A 23,781-nucleotide genomic window follows, 5' to 3' on the forward strand; every position below is an offset into this window, starting at 1 on the left:
GTTAAACTTGCTAATGTTTGGTCATTGGAATTTTGCAGATGGGGGTGCCCTAAGCTAAGGGGAACCTACAGTGAGCATGAGATATCCCACTAACACAAGACCCCACCTGCCTCACTGCTGAGAAAGCCCTCTGGAGTTAGGCAGGGATACCGAGGCTTCAGCTGGAAGCGGAGGAAATAAACGCCTAAGGTTTAACTTGAAAGACTGAGAAAGGCTTGGTAGTTCTCACCAGCGCCCGGTGCTCTGAACCGTCAGGCACCTTCCGAAAAGGACTTCTGCTAGTTTGCATGATGGACCTATTGGACATGATTTACCCATTAGAACATACATCTTTTCCCAAGAGATGAACAGGGTTGGAACTGGAGAACAGAGGCAAAGGAGGAAGCTAAGGAGTAAATACACTCAAACCACTCAAGTAACAAACACCTAATATTTATTAATAAATTAGTATACTTGAAGGCATTTTTCTGCTATCAGTTCCTCACCACCCAGCCCCCCCACACAAAGGCAGCCGACACCACCTTTGCGGTAGAGCCTGACAGCTGAGCGTTAGGGGGCGAGTTGATGAGTGAGAGCGTAGTTGCAGATTGATCAGACAAGAGTTCTTACAGCTGCAGCCAGTTTTAAATGAAGTGATTGATGATGAAAACCCAGCAAGGCCTTGAGGGCAAACTGGACCTATTGACTATGTGTATTAAAAAAGAAAAAAAAAAAATCTTCCAAAGCAAAGCTGGGCAAAAGCTGCCACTGGCTTGGTTGACTTTCCAAGATGCAGCAGAGGTGTCCCTAAAGGAGGAAGATCAAGTTCTTTGGTGGCCCAGGTGTCAAGCCACTGAAACAGCGAAGTCCTGATGACTTGAAGATGTCATTCTCCAGCCCAGAGCGTAGTAGCGTTAAGAGGAGTACAAGTTACCAAGCAGTGTACGGCGTCCAGATGAAACCATACAATCGGCGATAGATAGTGTGGTCAAGTTTCAGCCATGAATATGATGAACTTTACAACAAGACATGAAAAAGATAACTGGAAGTCTAATTGCATTACAGTAATCAACAGGATCTTAAATCCCCTCGGTCCTTAAGAACACTTGGAAAGGACAAACAGTAAGATAAAGAGGAAAAAAAAAACCAAAACAGAAAAAGTAGGTGCGGCTGTTGAAAGACTGGTATTTGCTTATAGAAGCCACAAGATGCCATCATGATTTTAAGAAGTTAAGAGTCTCAGAACCCAGCATGTAGGAAAAGTCACACTGCATTTACGTTAAGTTTTTAAAGTGCACAGAACAGTTTTGAAAAGATGTAAGAAGGCAAAAATGGAGCATCTGTGGAACTTAAAAAAAAACTTTAGTGGTGGGCATTTTCCAACAGTTATACATCGAAAAGGCTTTATAAATTCCCTTTCAAGAAGAGAAAAACGAGGAAAGAAAAATCCCCAAACCCCAAACTCAAGCACCGGCCATACTCTGTTAAACACATACATACGCGCGCACACACCAGAACACAAACGTCAGAAACGAAATGAAACCAGCCCGCCAGAAGGTCCGTTTCCAGAATGCAGGGCCCCGGTGTTCTACAACAGGTCGGGAAGATGGCTGTACACAGAGTCCAGGAGGGTCTGGCTGGCTTCTTGGCTTTTGACCCCAATGATCTCAAAGAGCCTGTCCAGTTTGTCCTCAGCCTGGGGGATCTCTTCAATCACCCGCAGCTCCTCGGGATTCAGGATGTGCAGCATGTCATCGAAGATGGGCTGCAAGTCACAGGGGTCCAGGCGGACCTGCCGCAACACCGTGTCCTTCTTTTCTGCGGGGGACAGGGGAAAGAGAACGTGACAGCTGAGAGGGGCCAGAGGAGGAGGTGAGGAGCTGCCCGCGTTCTGAGCCTAGCAGGTTCCCACCAATGTGAGTGAGCGAACCTTCCGGGACATTTTAAACAACACAGGCCTCTTTATTGGCCTGGTGCATAAGGACAGCAAATAAGCTTTTCAGGGCTGTGGTGACCCAAGTCTGTAATCCCAGCACTTGGAACGTCAAGGCAGGAAGAGGAGTTCAAGACCATCCTCCAGCCTGAGCAACATGAGACCCTGTTTCATAAAACAAAGACACCAACAGAAAAAGATCTGCTTAACAGAAATGAGCCAAAGACCTGCTGGAATGGGTTATTTTAAAAGACTTATTCTTATTTTCAATCCCGTGTATGTTTACGTGTCTTTGTGTGCAAATTTGCACACGGATGTAGGTACTATCTGACGCCAGAGGCATCAGATCCCCTAGAACTGGGGTTTACAGGTATTTGTAAGCCACCCAATACGGGTTCTTCTGGGAAGAGAATACAGATGGCAAAAATCAGTCTTCGCTGTTTACCTCTGAGTGATCTCTTTAGTCTCCTTGAATGGATTCCTAATGTGGTGATAATGTGACATTTACCAAGTCTTTAACGGCTTCTAAATTCTTCTAAAACTCAGAAGGAAAGTGTTGACATGCGTGGGAACAAAAGTCCCAAGCCAGGGTACTCTGTTCCTGTCTCTTTACAATTGCATCGTGATACTTAAAAAAAACAACAAAAAAGCTGGGCGGTGGTGGCGCACGCCTTTAATCCCAGCACTTGGGAGGCAGAGGCAGGCAGATCTCTGTGAGTTCAAGGCCAGCCTGGTCTACAGAGTGAGTTCTGGGACATCCAGAGCTACACAGAGAAACTCTGTCTCGAAAGACAAAACAGAAAAATGACTTCTGACTTCCCAGATGGGTTATACTTTTAATCCTTAGACTTAGCAAGTGTGGTAAGTCATTTTAAAACACCAGCTATAGTGCGTTTTATCAGATGACCCCTGAAACACCCACTGGATAGCATGCTCAGGACAGAAGTAATGGGTATGTGTGAACGCTGGCTCTGGGACAGGCTTGTCAAGACTTCCTAAGTGTGTCCATGTGAACCAGTGGTGTGGCTTCCTTGAGGCCACTTTTATCTTGGAGGGCGTCCTGAACCCGCCATTCCATTGGCTCGGCTACAGCTGGGCTGTGGAAGTGGCCGGGGAGAAGCCCCCAGGCCCCGTGGATGCTGGTACCTTTGGTAATAAAGGAGCCGTTCCTGCTCAGTGCCGATGAACCGCTGGACGTGGAGTCGCAGCGCAGAAGCGGCTCCGACTCGTCCACGAAGAAGCCCTTGTTTTTGTCTAGAGGGGAGGGCTCTACAGTCAGGAGAGTGGAATTCTCAAGCTTCACGTTAGGACTGGGGATGGGACTTGGGCTAAGTGGACTGGGGCTCATGGGGAGAGCCAGTTTGTCGGTTTCCAACTGTGGAAAGAAAAAAAAAAATTTATTATATATATATCAAAATCATATAGGAATAAAATAAAAGTAACCCCCCACTCCCTTAACATTTAATAATTTTTGATTCTTCCATTTATATGTGTATTTTTTGATATGTCGTTCCATTGTGAGTAAACACAGACTCACTTTTAGACAGTGTCTTACTATGTAGATCAAACCGGCTTTGAACTCACAGATTCACCTCCCTCTACCTCCTGAGTGCTGGGAATGAAGGTGTGCGCCACCACACCATGCCCCAACTCATTCTTCAACCTCTTCAGAGTACATGTGAAGCCACGGGTGGTGGTGACAGACCAAGTTTGGGTTTGAGGATAGCCTGGGCTAACAAGATTCTATCATTTTAAAAAAACCAACCAACAAAACAAACAAACAAAAAAAAGCACACATGAGCAGAAAGTGTAATACTAAAAATGAGGAGACCTGTAAGGTGATGTCATCCAGCTACTCTGGAGATGGCAAGTTCAGTGCCAACCTGAGCAACATGGCAAGGCACTGCTCTGAAAAAAAAAATACAAACAAAAACTGAGGGGACATATGCATGTGCTATTTTAGTGACTTGTCTTATTGATGTGATGAAATACTCTGGAGAGCAACTGGAGGGAGAAAGCGTTTATCCCAGCTCACGGTTCAAGGCACGGTCCACGGCAGCGGCAGCTTCAGGGAGCAATGAGGGCAGGAAGTCTAGTGCAAGCCAGGAACCCAGCCTTGGGAATGGCCCTGCCTACAGTGGATCTTTAGACGGGGCATGGTGGCTCATGCCTAGCGATGTGGAAGGCTGAGGCAGAATGGCACCTGTAAGTTTGGGGCTGGCCTGGTGGGTTTCAGGCTGCCCTGTGTGATCATGGTGCTGTCTCCTTTAAAAGGAAGGAAGAAAGGAAGGAGAGAGGGAGGGAGGAAGAGAGGAAGGGAAATGATGAGTCTTCTCACATCAGTCAACACAGACATGTCCAGAGGCCCATTCCTGAGGGATTCTAGACCCTGTCAAGTTGACAACAGGAACTGCCACACTCACTGAGCTGTTACCTCAGGGGCGTGGAACTGGACACAGGTTAAGAAAAAACTCAGTCTAAACTCAAACTCTAACAACCAGAAGGAGTCTTAGATCGTACCCAGATGTTCCCCTCTGCCAGGAGCTGAAGACAACGTAACCCTAACACCACGCCTCAGACGATGATTACAGATAAGGCCATTAAAGAAGTTATGAAGAAAAAGAGGTCGTGAGCGTGGGTCCTAATCCAGCACCACGGCATCCTTCATAAAGACAGAGGACACAGCCACACCCACAGCCACACCGAGGGGAGACCCGTGAAGCCACCCGTCATCAGCGAAGGTGAGAGGCCCAAGAAGGCTCCAAAAATAGGGAGGAAACAAGTGTCTTTGCTGGAGGCACCCCATTTGTGGTGTTCTGTCACCCCAGCCGTGGCAATCCGTCACAGGCCCCCAGACCTTAGCATGACCGACACCATGAGGGAAGCCCCGTTCGGACATGGACCCAGCACATAGGCTGCAGCACCTGTCAAAACTTAGAAAAACCTAATCCATCCAAGTTCGGGGAAAGTCCCCACACGCACTAACCTTGCCTTTCGGCTTCTGGAGGTCTGGCACTGGTTCACTGCTCTTGCCAACTGAGGTGTGTCAACCCAGCTGGGCTGAAAAGTTTACTCTGAAAGGGTCCCCAAACCCAGTCACTGGTCAGCTGATAAAGACTTTCCATCGGCTTGAACCTGTCTCCGAGGGGTCTTCTCTGGTAAATGCTTCACAATAAAACTAGTGCTACATCCCAAACAGGTAAAAACTTCAGCCTGGGCTGGCAGTGATGGCACACGCCTTTAATCTCAGCACTCAGGAGGCAGAGCCGGGCAGATCTCTGTGAGTTTGAGGCCAGCCTGGTTGGTCCACAGAGTTAGATCCAGGACAGGCACCAAAATGACACATAGAAACCCTATCTCCAAAAATAAAAACAAAAACCAAAAAAGAACAAAAAAGAAAGAAAGAAAGAAAGAAAGAAAGAAAGAAAGAGAGAGAAAGAGAGAAAGAAAGAAAGAAAGAAAGAAAGAAAGAAAGAAAGAAAGAAAGAAAGAAAGAAAGAAAGAAAGAAAGAAAAAAACCAAACCAAACCACCAAACTTCAGCCTAGAAATGTGAAATATCTTCTTTATTTTTAAATTGTGTGTGTGGGTGGGGTGGGGGGGAGTGGATATGAACACTAGTGCAGGTGCTCACAGAGACCAGAAGGGGGCATTGGATACCCAGAGCTGGAGGATCACCTGAACTACCTACACATTGTACATACTGAGAATCAAAATCAGGTCTTCTGCAAGAGGAGTGTGTGCTTGTAACAGCTGAGCCATCTCTCTATCCCCTCCTTTTCTTTTTAAATAGTTCTTTTTTTTTTTTTTTTATGTGTCTGTGTGTATGCCATAGGTGTGTGCATGCTTAGGAAGGTTATAAGAAGGCATCAGAATCCCTGGAGATGGAGTTATAGATAGTTGTAAGCCATTCGGCATAGGTACTGTGAACCAAATCGGAAGAGCGGGAAGCACTCTTAACCACTAAACCATCTCTCCAGCCTCATGGAAGTGATTTCTGAAGGTCCAACAGGCAGGAAGCAGAACTGACACCAGACCTCAGGTACTGTGGAATATTACTTTAACTAGGCAAAGATGTATTACATTTGTTTATGTTGAGGGATAGTTCTTTTACTAGGAAGAGGCGTGTTTCATTCGTTTATGCTGCATTTGTTTAATTATGTAAAGATGTGTTGCTGTTTCACCTTGCCTGCCTAAGGCACTTGACTGGTCTAACAAAAAACTTAATGGCCAATAGCTAGGCAGAAGAGAGATAGGCAGGGCTGGCAGGCAGAGAAAATAAGTAGGAGGAGAACTCTAGACTCGAGGAATGAGAGAAAAGAGAGAACAAGAGAAAAAAAGGGAGACACCTGGCCAGAAGCCAGGCAGCCGCCAGCCAGCCAGCCATGGAGGAAACAGGAAAGCAAGACGTACAGAATGAAAGAAAGGTAAGAAGCCTCGAGGCCAAACGTCAAGAGAAACAAGATTAGAACAGGAGCTAAGGTAAGGCCAAGCATTCATAACCAATAACAAGTCTCTGTGTCATGATTTGGGAGCTGGTTGGTGGCCCACAAGAAAGCCTGCTACACTCAGGTTTTCATTTCCAGAGACTCACAGCAGAGAAAGGGGGGGGGGCAGCCCTAAGGCTGCGGAGACCATGATGCCTGCTTTCCACAGTGGAGCCAGTTCCGATGGAGACAGGTACGTTCCCACCCCTCCCCCTGCTCTGTGAAGAATGGTTTCAGGGAGGCCAGAAACCAGGAACCTGGACGGATACTCCTAAGTATGACAGTGAGGTATGACCAGGGCTTATGCCAGGAGCATGCAGTGGACATGGGAGTGGGGTTCACTTTATGGGTGAAGAGACCAAAGCCCAGAGAGGGCACACAGTCACCCCGAGAGACCCAGTGTTCAAGTCCATTTAACCTCCTCACTTTTAAGAAGTGCTTTAGAACTCCATCAGGTACTTATGGCATCCCCCAGTCCACTGATTTTATGCTTTTATTGGCTTTCCTGGTATAATGGTTATTACTGATTGTCAAGTTGACAAGCTGTAGGATCACCTAGCAGATAAGCCTCCGGGAATGCCTGTGAGGGTGTTTGTAGATTGGGTTAACTGAGGTGGAAGGCCTCACCCTAAATGTAGGGACTATTCCACTGGCTGGGAGAAAAAGGACTGTGTGCAGTGAGAGATGGCCTGGCAGTTAAGAAGACTTGCTGCTCTTACAGAAGACCAGAGTGCAGTTCCTAGCCTTCACCAATGCTTAAAACCGAAGCTCCAGAGGATCCAATGCCCTCTTCTGGTCTTCACAGGCACCCCCCATACATGTGGTTATACACATTTACACACACAACATAAATGAATATCTTTTAAAGGAAGAAGCGAGCTGAGTGCTAGCATTCATTTCTCTGTTTCCCGACTATAGAGGCAGTGTAACCAGTGTAATCGAGTTCCTGATGCCATGCCTGGACTGCATCCCCTTGAACTATCAATTAATAGAATCCTTCTTAAATTGCTTCTTGTTAGGTATTTGTTCACAGCAATGAGGAGAAAAACAACAACAACAACAACAAAAACCCAACTAATATACCCAGAATGAGAATGGGTGACTGTCCAGGAAGCAGATGGCCAGTCACACAGGACAGTGTTCGGAGATGACATACACTCTCCCAAAGCTGCTGCTGACCACCCTGAGAACTCTTATCCTTCTCCTAAGCCCTTCAAGTGAGATGCTGTCGAGCTCTCCAGGCAAAACAACGACTCTGATTTCATAGGATTACATTAAAGACATGAAGTAAACATGCCTGCCTCTTTTACAACTCTTAACGACCGAGACATTTTTTGCAAGTGATTGAATATCTGCAAAGACCACCAATTCCTGCACAGCGCTGACATTCTAACAGGATGTTCCCTTAAAGCACCGCCCACAGCTGGCTCTGCTTCCAGAGCTGGTTGACATGCATCCCCAGAGGGGCCCTTCTGATCCCCAGATAAGAGTTGTGCACATGCTTTGAGTTTTAATTCAACAGGCCCCGGCATAGGGTGCTGTCCCCTGAAAACGCACGCAGTTACACACTCATGCCAACAATCCCCTCTGTGCCCCCAGCTGACAAAGAGCACTTGTCTACATTCTGATTCTCAGGGACATGACACTGGCTGACATGGCCCATCAATATAGCACACTGTTCTTGCTTTAAAAAAGAAAGAAAGAAAAGAAAGAAAGAAAGCACCTCCCACCCACAAATGAGTGCCAACAGAGAAGTCCACCCACCTATTTCCTGCACCCATTTCAAACTTCCAATCTTTATTTTCCCAACAGCTTCGCTAGATGTTGGAAAGGAAGCACCAGACTTCCAGCAGAACTGCCCAAGGTCCTGAGCTGATGGATGCGACTGTAACTAACAAGAGCCAGGTGAATACGGAGGTGCCCCGTGAATGCCTCTGCATCATCCCATTGGAGCCACAGACCACGTGACAAGCATCCTTCGAAACACCTCCTCTCCGGCTTTGGGTGGCGGGTTGCATTTGGAATCGAGCTGGAAGTTATTTGCCGCTTTCCTGTAAGCTCATAGAAACGTCTCTCCTCCTCTTACACAATATTAACAACAGCTCCCAGAGCCGCTTTGGAACCCTGTATTAGCTACTGCGTTTCCTGGCACATCTCTAACCAAGAAACTGGATCATCAGGCTCTGGGGGATGAAACAGTCACTCTAGTAATTATGAAAAGTTCATGATTTGGTGTTTTGAGTTTATAGCAACAAAGAACATCAATATTAATATGGTCATATTATTTAAAAGAGAAGGTAAGTACCGTCTTTTTTTTTTCTTAAGACACAATTTCATATATCCCTGCTTCTAACTCACTATGTAGCCGAGGATGACCTTGAACTCCTGATCCTCTTGCTTCTACAGTCTGGATTATGCAGTGATGAGGAATCAAACCTAGGGCTTTGTGCACGTTAGACAAGGGCTCTGCCCACTGAGCCACATTCCCAGCCAGAGAAGGCACACACCAAAACAAGAAAGCCAGATTTCCTCAGAAGAGTCTCGTGGTCTTTAAAAACCTATGCAAAAGCTTTGTGAAAATAATCACAAAATAGAGTAGCTTCATTGATTCCCTAAGCATCTTCAGGCTCTCCAAGTTCTCTGTGGGGGCATATTAATTTTATAATAGAAAAAACAAGGCGTGTTATTTTTAAAAGCCTCCCTACTGGTAAGTATATTTTCCTTCTGCTAATTGGAAGCTATTGTGGCTGTGGCAACTTGTATTTATATTGGGTTGAAAAACAGGAGTGCTGGCAGAGATTCTCCACAGCTCAGTCCCTCGGTACTTCCGTGAAGTGTCCATGGACTCAAACACCCCCATCTGACTGAAGAGAAGCGCGCTCCGCAACCGAGAAGGAAGGACTCTGGCAAACCTTGGCCAGAAAGGAAATGTGTCCACCACATACTTGTTGCTCTGCCAGAAAAACTAGAAAACCATGGTTCCTTTTGCTTTGAAGCTGTCAGGTGAGATAGTTGAGAGACAATCTGAGAAAGAAGGGAGAGACAGAGAGACAGATGGGAAGGGGCGGGACAGGGCAAAGGGCAGAAGGGCCAGAGAACAGGGCTATTGAGTGCACTTCCAGAACATGGTATTTTGTTTGGCCCAAGGAGCCGTTGGTGTTCCCCCTGATTAGTCTCCACACAGGTACACTTAGTGCTTCCAGATGCTTATTAAAGCTGGTAGGGAGGGTAGATAAACAGCCACCCTTGCCTTCCAGCTGAGTCAGCCCTATCACCCCATGGCTGTTGTGACTTCCTCTCAGAACATCAGGAACATGGACGACAAAGAGTCATCTACTCAGACTTGATAAACACAGCAGAGTCTGGGGCCTGAGCATCTCTGGACTCTGAGGCCTGTGACGGTGCATCTTCTTGTCCTTGTCAACTCGCCCAGTTCCAAGCTGAAGGGGGCCCACTCTGGGTCCTCAACTCAACTGGAAACCTCCAACACTATGCTGAAGGTGGGGAAAAAAATCCCTCCCCTGGCCAGCCTTCCCAGGAAGGCCAACTCAGAGGGTGCAGTGTTCCACAGCTTCTGGGGATGGTGAACCATGGCCACTGAAGGAAAACCCTTCGCCAGCTTACTCGTGATCGGAGTGGTGCTGAAATCAAGGGAGGTTTTGAGTCGCCTAACTTTCTTCCCACAGCCAGGCAGCAGCACTGGGTGTCCCCTGCAGGCTGGAATAGGTGCCTGTCCTGACCCCCTAAGCACCCTCCAGCATGCATTTCCTATTCTCCACATTTAAATGCTCAAGAGATTAAGTCAAATTAAAAAATCCTCCAAAGTCTCAGAAAATCATGCAAGGGGCAAAGGAGACATCCCATTCACCAGCTGTGTGGTCTTGGAGAAACCACTTCCCCATCAGACCCGACTTCTTTCTTTATTCCTAAACTACAAAGTGTAAGTTAGTCACCTCTAAGTCACTTCCACCCAAACTGTCTCACATGCTGCTTACTTTATTAGTGCCATTTCATTCTCTTAACCCCCCCCCAACGACCAAGTCCCGTTCTCCTTGCCAAGTGATCCCCAATTATTTCACTCAACTCAGGATGACCAGTTATTGTCAGCTACTACCCAATTACGATTTCCCTGCGGTTACACAATCTGTACTCACAAAACGAACTAACGACTTTGATTCATCAGTGATTCCCCGAAATGAAGCATTAATTATGCAGCCTGGGTGCTCCTTGTCCGCCTGTTAAAATGGTTCAACTTAGCCCCTTAGCCCCTGGCATTTCCCACGTGGATATCACCATGTTCTCTTCTCCACAATGTAGCCACTGGCCACAGAGGCCTGGTGGCTTCTAAGGAAGTCGGATACACAAAAGTTACCTTCCCACCTGATGCTCCCTCCACGTCTCAAGTAACACCCCAAAGGAAGAGAGTTCTCTGTTTGCTTGTGAAAATATCATTTTAGTAATGTTTCCAAGAGCACCCTTTGCTAATCCCAACTGAAACTAATCGCTATTCTGTGAGTTGAATAGCTTGCCACCTGGATCCTATAAACAAGAAGGGCTTTAAGAAGTAAGTCCTGCCCAGGGCTGGGGATGAACTCAGTTGGCAGTGTGCTCCTCTAGCTTGCATGAAGCCCCTGGGTTTGAGATTCAGCACCACTTAAAACTGGGCATGATGGCACATCCCTGCCTAGCACTCAGCAGCTGAAGGTAGGCGGGTCAGAAGTTCAAAGTCAAATTTAAGAGCAGCCTGGACTCTAAGAGACCCTATCTTTGAAAAGAGGAAGGGGGAGAAAAACGCTGGAAAGCTGGCTCTCACAAAATGCAGAGATGAATCCGTACAACCCATCTGGAATCCATGCTGAGGAACAAAAGCCCGCAGCGCTTAGAGAAGCTGAGCTCCGTGAACTCATCACTAAGAGTACAGGAGTACCAGAAGATGCTCTGGCCTCTGGGCGGCGTAGGAAGGGCTGATCAGAAGGGGCTGCCAGGGCATGGAACTCAATAGTGGTCTTACCCTCCGGCTGGACAGATGTCCTAGGACAGAAGGACGGATGAGACATTCTGTAAACACCACAGACTTTGATTGAGACTGATAATTTGTTTTCTATTTGAAAATATTTGAGATCCTGGCAGACCAGGGATGGACCAGTTAAGAAAAACAAACAAACTGAATTTCCACTAAAGGTTTATCTCAAAGGAATTATGGTCACAAATAAGTGAAAAATGACAGCGATGTGGGGAGTGCGATGCTATCTCAAGCTTGTTTCCCCTGCCGACCAGCTGCTCATTAATGAAGATGAAATTAGATTTGAGACCATCTGCAGGTTCGTGTAGGAATCCCAGCCTGGGCCCTGTCTTCCTTGCCAGGTCAGGACTTTGTAATGTCTGACTCCATCGAACTCACTGGTTCTTATGCTAGAGAACAAGAACTCAGACAAAAAAAGGCAGTAAAGAAGTTCAACCCAGGGCTGGAGAGATGTCAGTCGTTAAGAGCACTTGTTACTCTTACGAAGGACCCGAAGTTCGATTCCCAGGAACGGCATGGTGACTCACAACCTTCTGTGACTCCAGTTGCAGATGACTCAGTACTTTCTTCTGACCCCCACAGGCACCAGGCATGCATGTAGTACACATACTCAAATGCAAGCAAAACATGCCTACACGGTAAATAAAATAAAATTAAAAAAGGAATCTAAATCTATGTGCTCCCAGGATTTCAGGTAGGAGGGAAGAGAGCTAGCAGCCAGATCATAAAAATTTTTTATTATCTGAATATATTCCATTCCTAAGTTCACAGACTAAAAGATGGCTGCCATAATGACTTCTTAACAATCATTGGTGAAAAAAAAGGGCGTGCATTGAAAGAGAGCAAGAAAGGGTATATGGGATGGTTTAGGGGGAGGAGAAGGAAGGGGGGATGATGCAATTATATTAAAATCTCAAAAGCAAAAGAAATAGCAAAAACCACCTTGCTTTGATTAAAAGGAAGGGTAGGTTTCCTTTAAATTTTAAATGAGAGGAAACAATAATTAAAAAAAACATTTATTATTACGTGTGTGTGTGTGTGTGTGTGTGTGTGTGTGTGTGTTCAGAGGGTTGTCAGATCCCTTGGGGCTAGAGTTACAAAGAGTTGTGAGCTGCCTGATGTTGGCCCTGGGACTCAAACTCAGGGACTCTGCAAAAACAATAAGCTCTCTGAACTACCGAACCATCTCTCCAACCCTGACAATGACTTCTAAATGCACACTTTGGAAGTGTGAATTCTTGCTGGACCCAACTCAGAAATAAACTAAATTTGCTGAGCAATTTTTTTTTTTAGACAAAAAGTACCTAGATGGAACTGGCATGGTGCTGATTGCCAAGGCTTTCAGGAAAAGTCGGTCAGTTATTTGATATTTGGAGTCACAGAAATGGGAACATGGATTGGAAACAGCCACATATACAGAGATAAAGCAAGTATGCTGAAATGAAAAGAATTGTTGACAAGCCTCTTATCTTTCCTTCTTTCCTCCTCTCCGGCTCAGGCCAGGCCTCCGGAGACGTGTGAGGCGGCATATTTATTGCAGAAGGAAGGAACGATGCTGACTCTTCCAGCCGAAATCACCAATGAGCAGGCCGACAGACAGCACAGGCCCTCTGCTGTCTCACTCTCCCTGGGGTCACTGAAGGTCATGGGATGGAGTAGGAACAGGAATACAAGCCAGGGTGGGCCTCCCTGAGAAAGCCACAGACGAAGCATGGATGTCTAAACGGAATCTGGGAACCAATGCAAGCCTATAGCATCAATTTACCCACATGGAGAGAAACTCAATATTAACCTGGCTAGCCAATGCCTGAAGCTCCTGGGAAATTATCTGAAGAGACAACTCCACCCACCCTGATGAGTTGAGGCCCAGGACAATCGGTCAAGATTTTGTTACAGCTGAAGTCTTTCTGAAGACTGTACATAAGTTAGCCAGGAGTTAATTGGCCACGGTAGATCGCTTCTTAAAACCAGGTAGTTACTGCAACGTTGCACCTCTATGGCATCCATGAATTCTGACCATTCCCAAGAGTTAGCTACAAAAAGGAACCCCAAAGATTCAATTTAACTCCAAGTGTAATCTGTCAATCTTTGCCCCAAGCAAAAGGACTCTTCCTTTCCTGGGTGCTCAGAGGAGAGCTGCAGGAAGCCACAAGATGTACTTCAAATGCTGCCAAAGCTGGTAAGAACCAGCTGGCTCCGGAGGGAGGGAGGGAGGGAAGGAGGGAAGGCCCCGCCCAGGTGCTGGGGCGGGTGTCTGTGAGCTGTCCCTGGCCGCTGACAGCAACAGAACTGATGTTGCAGCCTTGAGTTGACTCACTGACTAGCTTTCTCATGAATAGAGGAAGTGAGGAAGGGAGTAAACTGGCTTTCTTGGTTCCCAGTGGAAGCCCACTCACATCTTAGAATATTATTGCTAAGCTCAGCACCATCAGGACATTGCGAGGTCACATTGTTAGAAACCAGGGGTTCCCCTCAGTGCAGTCTAGACAGTTCTCACCATGAAAACACACTGCACAGACTTTCTAAAACCTAGCCTGAGGACCTAAGGAAAAATAGAAAGTAATTTCACAGGAAAAAATGCCTTGAAGTAAAAAGACTCAAGTTTGTCTTTGTTAGTAAGTTTTTGTTTTATTTTATTTTATTTTATCTATTTATTTTTTCCAAGACAGGGTTTCTCTGTGTAGCTTTGTGCCTTTCCTGGAACTAGCTTTGTAGACCAGGCTGGCCTCGAACTCACAGAGATTCACCTGCCTCTGCCTCCCGAGTGCTGGGATTAAAGGTGTGCGCCACCACACCTGGCTCACATAAAGTTTTGGGTTTGTTTGTTTGGTTTTAGATTTCTCCTTATTTGTTTGTTTAAAATATATTACTATTACATTAATTGATTGATTGATTGTAGGTGGTGTGTGTACTACACACACATCCAACAGCAATCATGTGGGGGTCAGAGGACAGTTATGTGGAGTTGCATTTCTCCTTCCACTATGTAGGGATGGAACTCAAGGAGCCAGGTTGGGCAGCAGGTGCCTTTACCCACCAAGTCACTTCAGAGGCCCTCCATTAGTTTTTTTGAGCTCAACAGACTAGTATTGCTTAATCAATTCATTGAGTTTGTGCTATTATAACCTCAGCACACCCGGTTTCAATCGTAACGGTTTCAATCAAACCCCTCTGAGACTTAAGGTGCCAACTTCTCAGCCCCTGTCCCCACAGAGGTTAACCAGTATATTACGATTTCTTGCACACTGTTCCTTGGGTCTATATGTACACAGTACCAACAGGAACAAACAATCTCAGCCTGCACATTCTTGAGGTTAGCAGCCGGAGCTGACTCACTCCTGGAATAGGTGTGTAGATGTCCACAGTGGACCTCACCTGTTCTGACATTCATGTGGCTTTGACTCTTGCTATAGCAAACATCACTGGCAGGGCACATTCTAGGATCTGCATCTCTCTGAATGTAAGTGTGTAGAAGGGAAGCATTCCTAAAGGCACAAGAATGCATAATGCCACGCCCTTTCAAAGCTCCCTGTCAGCCTGAAGCTAAGCATGCATTCAAAGACCTCAGATTCCTTTCTAATACCAACTGACTTTTCTCTTACTTTGTGCAAATAATTTTTTTTTTGAGGAAATTAATCCTGTGCAGATCAGAACATCACACACTGTACACAATTCAAAAGATTGCATACAGGTTCTCTGCAAGGATCTGGCAGTACTCGTTGAAGTGTATGCCAAGTGACCCATGATTCCACTTTTAGGAAGACTGTCTACATCTTCTGTGTTCTCTGCCATTTTCAGGAGCACCTCACCTACAGATGGGATAAAAAATAGACAAAAACAGCCCCCCCCCTACTTTTGACAATGAATTATTGAATGATGGATGATACTGCCCTTTCTAACTCACTCCTGGAGGTAAATGGATGGATGTTTCCCCAATGACGATTTTTACGGGAAAATCAAAGCCATGTTGTCTATCCTTCAAGGAAAACGTTGAAATTAGTGGCTGTACAATAAAGACTACTTCTGACAGGATGTGATTTCCTCATGAGCTAGTGACATGAAATTGTTACAGTTCAAGGGACAGTCTCAAAATGCAGGATGGAGAAGCCTGGTCAATCTGGAAGCCATCAGTTTACCTCTGTGTGTGTTTAGGCTTAAATAAATAAATAAATAAATAAATAAATAAATAAATAAATAAATAAATAAATAAATAAAACAAAATGTGTCCTCAAGTGTTGGTAATTGATGGTGAAAACAAGCTTTTGTAAATTTTTTTTTTTAAAGATTTATTTATTTATTATGTATACAGAAGAGGGCAGCAGATCTCATTACAGATGGTTGTGGGCCACCATGTGGTTGCTGGGAATTGAACTCAGGCCCTCTGGAAGAGCAGTCAGTGCTCTTAACCTCTGAGCCATCTCTCCAGCCCTGCTTTTGTAAATTTTTTTTTCTATAATATCAATTCTGATTTCCTCCCAGTGAGCTTTTGGAGGAAGTCAGTACGAGAATGGATTAAAAGGATGGAAAATGTCATCAATAATAGACTTATCCTTTTGGGGATATTGAGTCACTATCTCTGGAGGGGGAGGGGAGATATCTTTTAAAATCCACTTCAATCTTCTTCATAGCAGTTTCAAAGAACAGAGTCTAAAAATTTGTCCCACATACCTGCCCTTCTTATAAACACAGGGGATAATAATAAAAAGTGGGTACCTGTGGGTATACTCGAGTGTTAGGCGTAGGGTGCATTAAGACTCCATTTCTGGGCTGAAGGGCTAGCTCAGTCAGTAAAATGTAAACATGAAGACTTGAGTTTGGACCCCCAGAAGTCACATAAGAAAAGGCACGTGTGTAGTGAGAGTTTCCTGTGTCCACCCGGCTCCCGTGGCCCTACCGTCCCAAATAAACACACACACACACAGGCTTGTATTATTTTTAAACTATGGCCATGGCAGGCTTGTTAACTAGCTCTTATATCTTAAATTAACTCATTTCTATTATTATCTATTCTTTGCCACGTGGCTTATGGCTTACCAGTATCTTTATATCTTGCTTCTCCTGGCGGTGGCCAGCAGCATCTCTTCTGTTCTCTGCCTTTTTTTCTCTTTCTAGTTAGAATGTCCCGCCTAACCTTATTTTGCCTCACCATTGTCCAAACAGCTTTATTTATCAACTAATCAGAGCAACACATATTCACAGCATACAGAACGACATCACCCATCATTTACCTTTTTCTTTCTATTCAGGACTGTATCTCTCAACTACAACTGGTGGCGTTCTTATTTTGTTTTCAGGGGCACACACTGGTGCATCTTACAATCAACCCAGGAGCCAAGGAAAAACAGTAACAGTTAGGAACTGTGACATGTATACTGCTCACTGATCACAGATGTGAAAGGTTCTGAATGTGATGGACGGACACTCAAAGTCTGCTCTGCTCTATCTCATGCCCCACCTTGTTTCACAGTTAGGAGTTCCCTGTTCCAAAAGGAAGTAGAAGGGCCACTATGATCCGTGTCACACGCAGGACTGGGTGCGTACCCCTTCTAGTTTAAGCGAGCTTTACAAAGCTGTCCCGAAGAAACTGAGGCGTGGGAACATAAATGGGCTTTCCCAAGGTCACAAAGGAGGTGGAGGAAAAAAATTCACTCTAACCAAGAGAAAGCCCAAGTCTTGGATTTACCCATTCCCATTTCCTGTTATGCAAACTTTGAAGCCGTGCATTTGAGATGGAGGGGGCAGTAGACCCTCACTCTGGTTCCTTTCTTACTACAGACCTGTCCAAAGTGTCTATAAAGCTTGCTATGGAGCCAAGTCAAATGAGATGCAAGAAAACACACGTTGTTTGCAAGGGCGAAGGGTGATGACGTCCTCACTGTGCACAGGCAGATGTGGCTACCTGCTGGCAGCAAGAGAAGTCTCAGGGAAGAGGAGCAAAGCACAGTTATGGGTGAAACCACGACCTTGTCCTCTAAAACGCACAAGCAAGCATCAGCTGTAGTTTCCTAGCCATCTTTGGACCAAGAACGGCCCCATGCTCTAAACTGAAACACACATTGCCAATGTAACATCTGCTCATGTTAGTGAATTCTGATTACCAGTCCTTGCCCATTGGCCGTCACCCTGGGGACGGAGTGCTCTGAGAGGCAGGGGCCGCCTTTCTTCTTCACCTGGTATCAGGCAAGCATCGAGTGCATGCAGCGCTACTGTGAATAACTGTATGAAACTTCAGAGAGCGGTTTTGGTTCTTGTTTTGTTTGCTGATTTGTTTGTTTGTTTGACAGGTTCTTTCTGTGAATCCTGGCTAAACTGGGGAGCCCAGGCTGGCCTCAAACTCTTGGTGACCCTCCTGTTTCAGTCTCTTGTGCTGGGGCGACAGATGTAAGCCACCGTGTTCAGCTGAGACTTTGAGATATAATAAGTCAATCAGCCCGACATGCCACTAAAAGTCTGAAGTCTATTCACTGACATGGCTCCTTTGAGCTCCATAGTCAGCAACACACAACATACCTGAGTCCACACCTGAGCCTGAATGTGTCAGCAATCCCTCTGTGCTGACCTCCTCTCGCTACCCTGGAAGTTCCCCAGAGCCCACAGTCACGCCCTGTGATTAAGTAACGTCCTTAAATGACCCTCTGGGCCGTAGTGACACAGCAAAGAGCAGAGACGACATCCATGCAAGTCTGGCTAACACCTCGGGTCTTCTTAGGTCCTCAAGCCTGAGGACAATATGTTCTATTTTCTAGAAAACTAACAATAACGACAACATAAAAACAAAGCAAAACAAACAAACAAACAAACAAAAAATCATCCTCATTCGAATCCCTAAAAAGCCAACTGAAATGTACAGCTGGTATTTGCCTCAACTCACGCTCACTACGTTTCTGAAAATAGCTAGCCCCATAGATAAGGACAGCTGCATCCTGCAGCTTGGCAGCAAAAGTCGGGAGCTGTGGTCCCCCCAGCAGCCAGAGCAGCAGGGTCCGCAGCAAAGGGAAGCCCAGTCTTCCCCTGGCACTTGGGATTCTCCCAGCTGCTAGAGCAACGCCACCCAGTGCCTAACACAAAGGCTACTACTATATAAGACAGAGGGAGGGGAGGGCTGGAGGGTGGGGGGGGGTTACGGGGACAGGACACGGGACACGGGACGGACATAAGCGTGGCCAGGCACTCTGATCCCGAGAAGGTTAATTCTTCTATGTGCTTCTACAAAGGCCAAACATTCCCTAAGGACAAGGAATCGATTCAAGTAAGAAACAACAAAATCAGCTGAGTTCCGTGGCTGTTAAATCACAGTGTAGCCTCACCTACCTGACGTCACTAGGCAAAGAGGGCCAGAGGAAGGCACCCAGGCTCAACGGCCCTGCACAACACCACTCCAGCCTGCAGCTGAAGCCATGCTGCTTCTCTCACCCCTCTCTCCCTCCCTCCTTCCTTCCTTCTCTCCTTCCTCCCTCTCTCTCTCATCTCTATCCTCCTCTCCCCCTCCTTGCCTCTTTCTACAGAGTCGTGCTGTGTTAGCCAAGGTTACCCACAAATTTGCAGTCCTTCTGCATGCATCAACCTCCTAAGAATCACAGGATGAAGCCGGGCGGTGGTGGCGCACACCTTTAATCCCAGCACTCGGGAGGCAGAGCCAAGTGGATCTCCATGAGTTCGAGGCCAGCCTGGTCTATAGAGCGAGATCAAACAAACAAACAAACAAACAAACAGAACCACAGGATGTTCTACTACACTTAACTTTCTGTTGTTTTTATTTTATGTGTACGGATGTGTACTTTCATGTATGTATGTGTGTCTGGTGCCCACAGAAGCCAAGAGGCATCAGACCCTATGAAACAGGATGGCATAATCCTCCATGAGGGTGCTGAGAACTGAGGTTGGACCTCTGCAAAAGCAGCGGGGGCTGTTAAATGCTGAGACATCTCCCCAGCCCCTTCATTTTAAAAAAATTATTATTGTTTAAACAACAACAACAACAACAACAAAAAAAAACACTGGGCAGTGGTGGCACCCACCTTTAATCCCAGCACTCGGGAGGTAGAGGCAAGCGGATCTCTGTGAGTTCAAGGCCAGCCTGGTCTACAGAATGAGATCCAGGACTGCCAGGACTACACAGAGAAACCCTGTCTGGAAAAACAAAAACAAAACAAAACAAAACAAAACAAAAAAACTGCTGTTGTTGTTTTAAGACAGGATCTCTCTCTATAGCACTGACTGTCCTGGGACTCATTGTGTAGACCATGCTGGCCTCAAACTCAGAGATCTGCCTACCTTTGCTTCCTAAGTTCTAGGACAGCCAGAGTTACATGGCAAGACCCAGTTTAAAAAAAAAAAAAAACTCAAAATGAAATCATAAAAAGTTGTTGGCACACAAATCAGATTATCAAATTGTTCCTGAGCTTGGCCACTGCTCTCACACCTGGCTCTATACATCCCAGAGCATGACAAGTCAGTACCTCAGTCAATTCTGGTAAGCATTGAATTCCCATGCAAATGTACAGACTTCACCCAGGGCTTCCTAAGGCGAAAAGGAGTCCCTTCTTAGCCCTCAGACCCCACTGAAGGAAGGGACAGGGATTGTAAGGAAGAGATCAGAAAACAAATACAGCACTCACTAAGTCTATCTACATTCCCAAGGGGCCAAAAATAAAAGCAGGGGAAAAGAAGAAAAAGAACGTTAAAAAGAAAACCTAGAAATTCAGCTAACGAAAGTCATTTCTCTCCTCTTGAAAACCATGAAGAGGGGAAGCCTTCTCTCCACACACACCTTTGTTTCCCCGCAAGGGAGAACATTCCAGCCAGTCTAGGAGCACTCTCTGGGGCAGGAAGGAATAAATATTTACAGTTAGCTGGATTTTCTAGTTCTTGGCCACCGAACCCAGGCAACTCCGCCTTGACAGACCATCCACTTCCAGCAGCCTCGAAACCTGGTGAGCCTCCCTGCCCAAAACTATGTGACCCCAGCCTTCAGGATTTAAAAGGTCCATTATGTGTGTGAGTTGGAGCTGGTTAGGAACAAGTCGGGAAGTCATTACATCTAAAAAGAAATAAACATACACGGACTGCTTTCTGGCAGCCACACCACGTTCGTCCCCCAAACAACCCACGAGCATCATGTTTTGTCACAAAGAAACTGAGACAGAGGAGCATGGTGGTGTACCCAGGGTCTTCCAGATGATCATACCGAGGAATTTAGCTCGTCACTCATCTCCATGCCTCTGTTCTCACTGGAATCTTAACGGCTGCTTCCAAGAACATCGAGTACATTTGCCCTCCAACCTCCTGGACTCAGTCTCTTTGATTACACAGGTCTCTATGAGTTACTTCTGGTCAACTGCAAGCTCCCTTGACAGTCTTATCTGTGGGGCCTGAAGTGCCTGGCATCAAACTGTGCTCATGAATTCTTACATAATAGAGATTGAGAGATAAAATCCACGTCATCTCCTTGCTGCTCCAGGAGGAGAAACAAACCTGAGCAAAGGTACCAAAAGAAAGGAACTGGGAAGCCACACTTCTAATTCCTAGCTATCCCTCAAAACTACAGTGAGCCGGGCAGTGGTGGCGCACGCCTGTAATCCCAGCACTCGGGAGGCAGAGGCAGGCGGATCTCTGTGAGTTCGAGGCCAGCCTGGTCTACAGAGCTAGTCCAGGACAGGCTCCAAAGCTACAGAGAAACCCTGTCTCAAAAAACCGAAAAAAAACAAAAAACAAAAAACTACAGTGAAATAATATTCTCCTAGGTGTTTGCTTATTTATCCGGTGGGGCCTATTCCAGACAATGAGTTTTCATGAGATGCCCAAAAACGAGAAGTGTTGTTTAGACAAAGAAGAATGATCCAGGCAGAAGCAGAGGCCGCAGGAAGACAACAGAGAAGGGCCGGGAACTCAGCACAAATCTGAACTGTGGAAGAACATACTCACCATGTTTTGCAGGGCAGTGAGGGTAGAGCATGACAGTTCTCTTTTTTTTATGGTTATTACTTTTTCTTTTAAGATAGAATATCCCAGGCTGACCTCAAACTCTCCTTATGACCGAGGGTGATCTTGAACTCCTGATCCTCCTGCCGTCACTGGAGTTCTGTGATCACAGATATGTGCTACTATGTCTGGTGTATGAAGTGCTGGGGGTCGAACCCAGGCCTGCCCGACACTAGGTAATCACTCTGCCCACAGAGCTCTATCCCCAACCTCTGAAATCTTGTCAATGAAAACAAACATAAATAAGATTAAAGTTTCCCGAAAATGGTGAAGAGCACGCATTTGTAATGCACTTTGTAGCTTAAGTATGGATGCTGCAGTCCTCGTGGTATTCATTAAAAAAAAATAAGGTAAATCTGAAATTGCAGCATGTGGGGGGCTGGAAGAAAAGCTACAACTCTGGAGGATCTGGGTTCAGTTTAGACACTGATCCTAGAAGAGAAGGCCTGCAAAATGGCCTGCAAAATGCACTTCCTATCTCAGATGAAGAAAGAACCAGCCTCAGGATGGACATAATAATGGCTACCATAGTTAATATCGAACCAGCTGTTCTGGACAGAGTAACTAAAAGCCACACGAATGCCAACCTTTGAAAAGCAGTGTAATGTAAGTGTTCTCGGCCTCACGAACAGGAAGAAACATTAACCATTTAAAATGAGTCATTTTTACACATTAAGAGTCCATTAACTCCTGGGGCAAAGTCCTGAATCACCAATAGTACCACAATACACCGGGAAAGCAATTCCACCAGAAAATGTGCAGAGTGAGTCTTAATTATGCCCTCTGCTTTCCAGGTCTCTTGCTTGACTTGACAAATCTCAGAGAGAAGCTATGGACGGCGGACTGTTCCACACAGCTGTGCAGTTGTTAAGGACCGGCAGTCAGGAATCAGGCTCGTTAGCTCCGAAAATTAGTTAAGAACTGGACCCAGAATGGTGCAATGCAATGATGTGCATCATTACAACATGCAATGAGAAGCTTAGCATTGTCCTCTCAGCATGCGTCATCATGCCCAAGCTACAGAAAAATCAAGCTGGGAGCTATAGAATGCTTGCACACCATGGCCACTCAAAATACAAATTAAAAAAGTAGGTGTGGTTAGGATTTTTTTTTTAGTACAGAGGAGATGAGAGATAAGAAAGAGATGTGTATAAGGTTATCGTCTAGGATGAGACACTTTGTGTTTTAACTCATTCTTGTAAATTCCTTATGCCTTTTAGGTTATCAGTCATTCCACTGGATACCCAGTCACCTCTTTTTATTTTATTTATTTGTCTAGTTTGGCTCTTTTGAGACAGTCTCACTGTGTAGCCCTGGCTGTTCTGAAACTCACTATGTAGACCAGGCTAGCCTCGAGATCCACCTGCCTCTGCCTCCCAAGTGCTGGGATGGAGTAAAGGCATGAGCCACCACCACCTGGCCACAGTTACCTCTTATCTTCTGGGATCATCACAGATTTGCGATAACCAAATCCTAATACAGCCTAACTTGCATTATCTTTCTCCTAGGTGTTGTCAAGGTGATTTGGCAATTTATTCCCAAATATCTGAACCCATCTTGAGTCTCCCATTGTCTGACTAGTTCTGTCCCTTAAAGCCAACATTCATGAAAGCATGACACACCACCTCTGGACTCCCTCTATTTCAACTGCAAGTATCTTATTTAAATGGAGGGTAAATATTTCTCTTGCTTTTCCAAACCCAACTATTTAAAAGCTTAGCTATGGCTGTGTATGAGGCTTCTCAAAAACGTCTCTTAAAATTCACAAAACAAAGGTTCCAGAGGCGGCTCAGTGGTTAGTAGCACTGACCTCTCTTGCAGAGAACCTGAGTTTGACTCCCAGCAGCCATCTGGAGGCTCACAGCCATCTCTGACTCCAGTTCCTGGGGCTCCTACACTGTCTTCTGGCCTCTGAGAGCAACAGGCACACATAAGGTGCACACACATACATGCAGATAAAATACACATTAAAAAACTCTTGCAACACATTGGTGTGTGCCTATTAATGTTTATAACTGGCTTCTCAGTAAACATTTTTCTGAAATTGCACATTTCAAAGAGGTTAAAAATATACCAAGAACTACGAAAGCCACCTTCAAAGACAGCCAACAACTACACATTCATATCCTAATATCACTATAATAAAACTCACCTGATCAATGTTTACATTACTAATGGAGGGCTATTATACTGTTAATGTAAAAAGATAAAAGATACATAACCCTGAGTCCCTTGTACAAGATTTGGTGCAGAATGGTCATGAAGTGAGTTAAAGTGGCGAATTAATCTCTACTTAGCTCTTCTAACTAATGAATTGGAACCTTAGAAGGCGTAACACATGCAGAATGGCCTTTAACCTCAAGGGGGTTTTATCAAGTC

At 45.6% G+C, this 23,781-nt stretch overlaps 1 protein-coding gene across 1 annotated transcript in view; it reads right to left on the reverse strand.

Moving 5' to 3' along the window:
* Positions 1-416: 416 nt before the first annotated feature.
* Tnfrsf21 (TNF receptor superfamily member 21) overlaps positions 417-23,781 on the reverse strand; it is a 74,549-nt gene continuing 51,184 nt past the window's right edge. The window contains exons 5-6 of the mRNA XM_076557837.1: positions 3,059-3,287; positions 417-1,797 (exon numbers count right to left, since the gene is read on the reverse strand). Of these exons, the coding sequence (XP_076413952.1) occupies positions 1,568-1,797; positions 3,059-3,287 (459 nt within the window). The 3' untranslated portion in view covers positions 417-1,567. The remainder of the gene's footprint in view (positions 1,798-3,058; positions 3,288-23,781) is intronic.

Source organism: Peromyscus maniculatus, chromosome 21, assembly GCF_049852395.1.
Source record: "Peromyscus maniculatus bairdii isolate BWxNUB_F1_BW_parent chromosome 21, HU_Pman_BW_mat_3.1, whole genome shotgun sequence".
NCBI classification, from domain to species: Eukaryota; Metazoa; Chordata; class Mammalia; order Rodentia; family Cricetidae; genus Peromyscus; species Peromyscus maniculatus.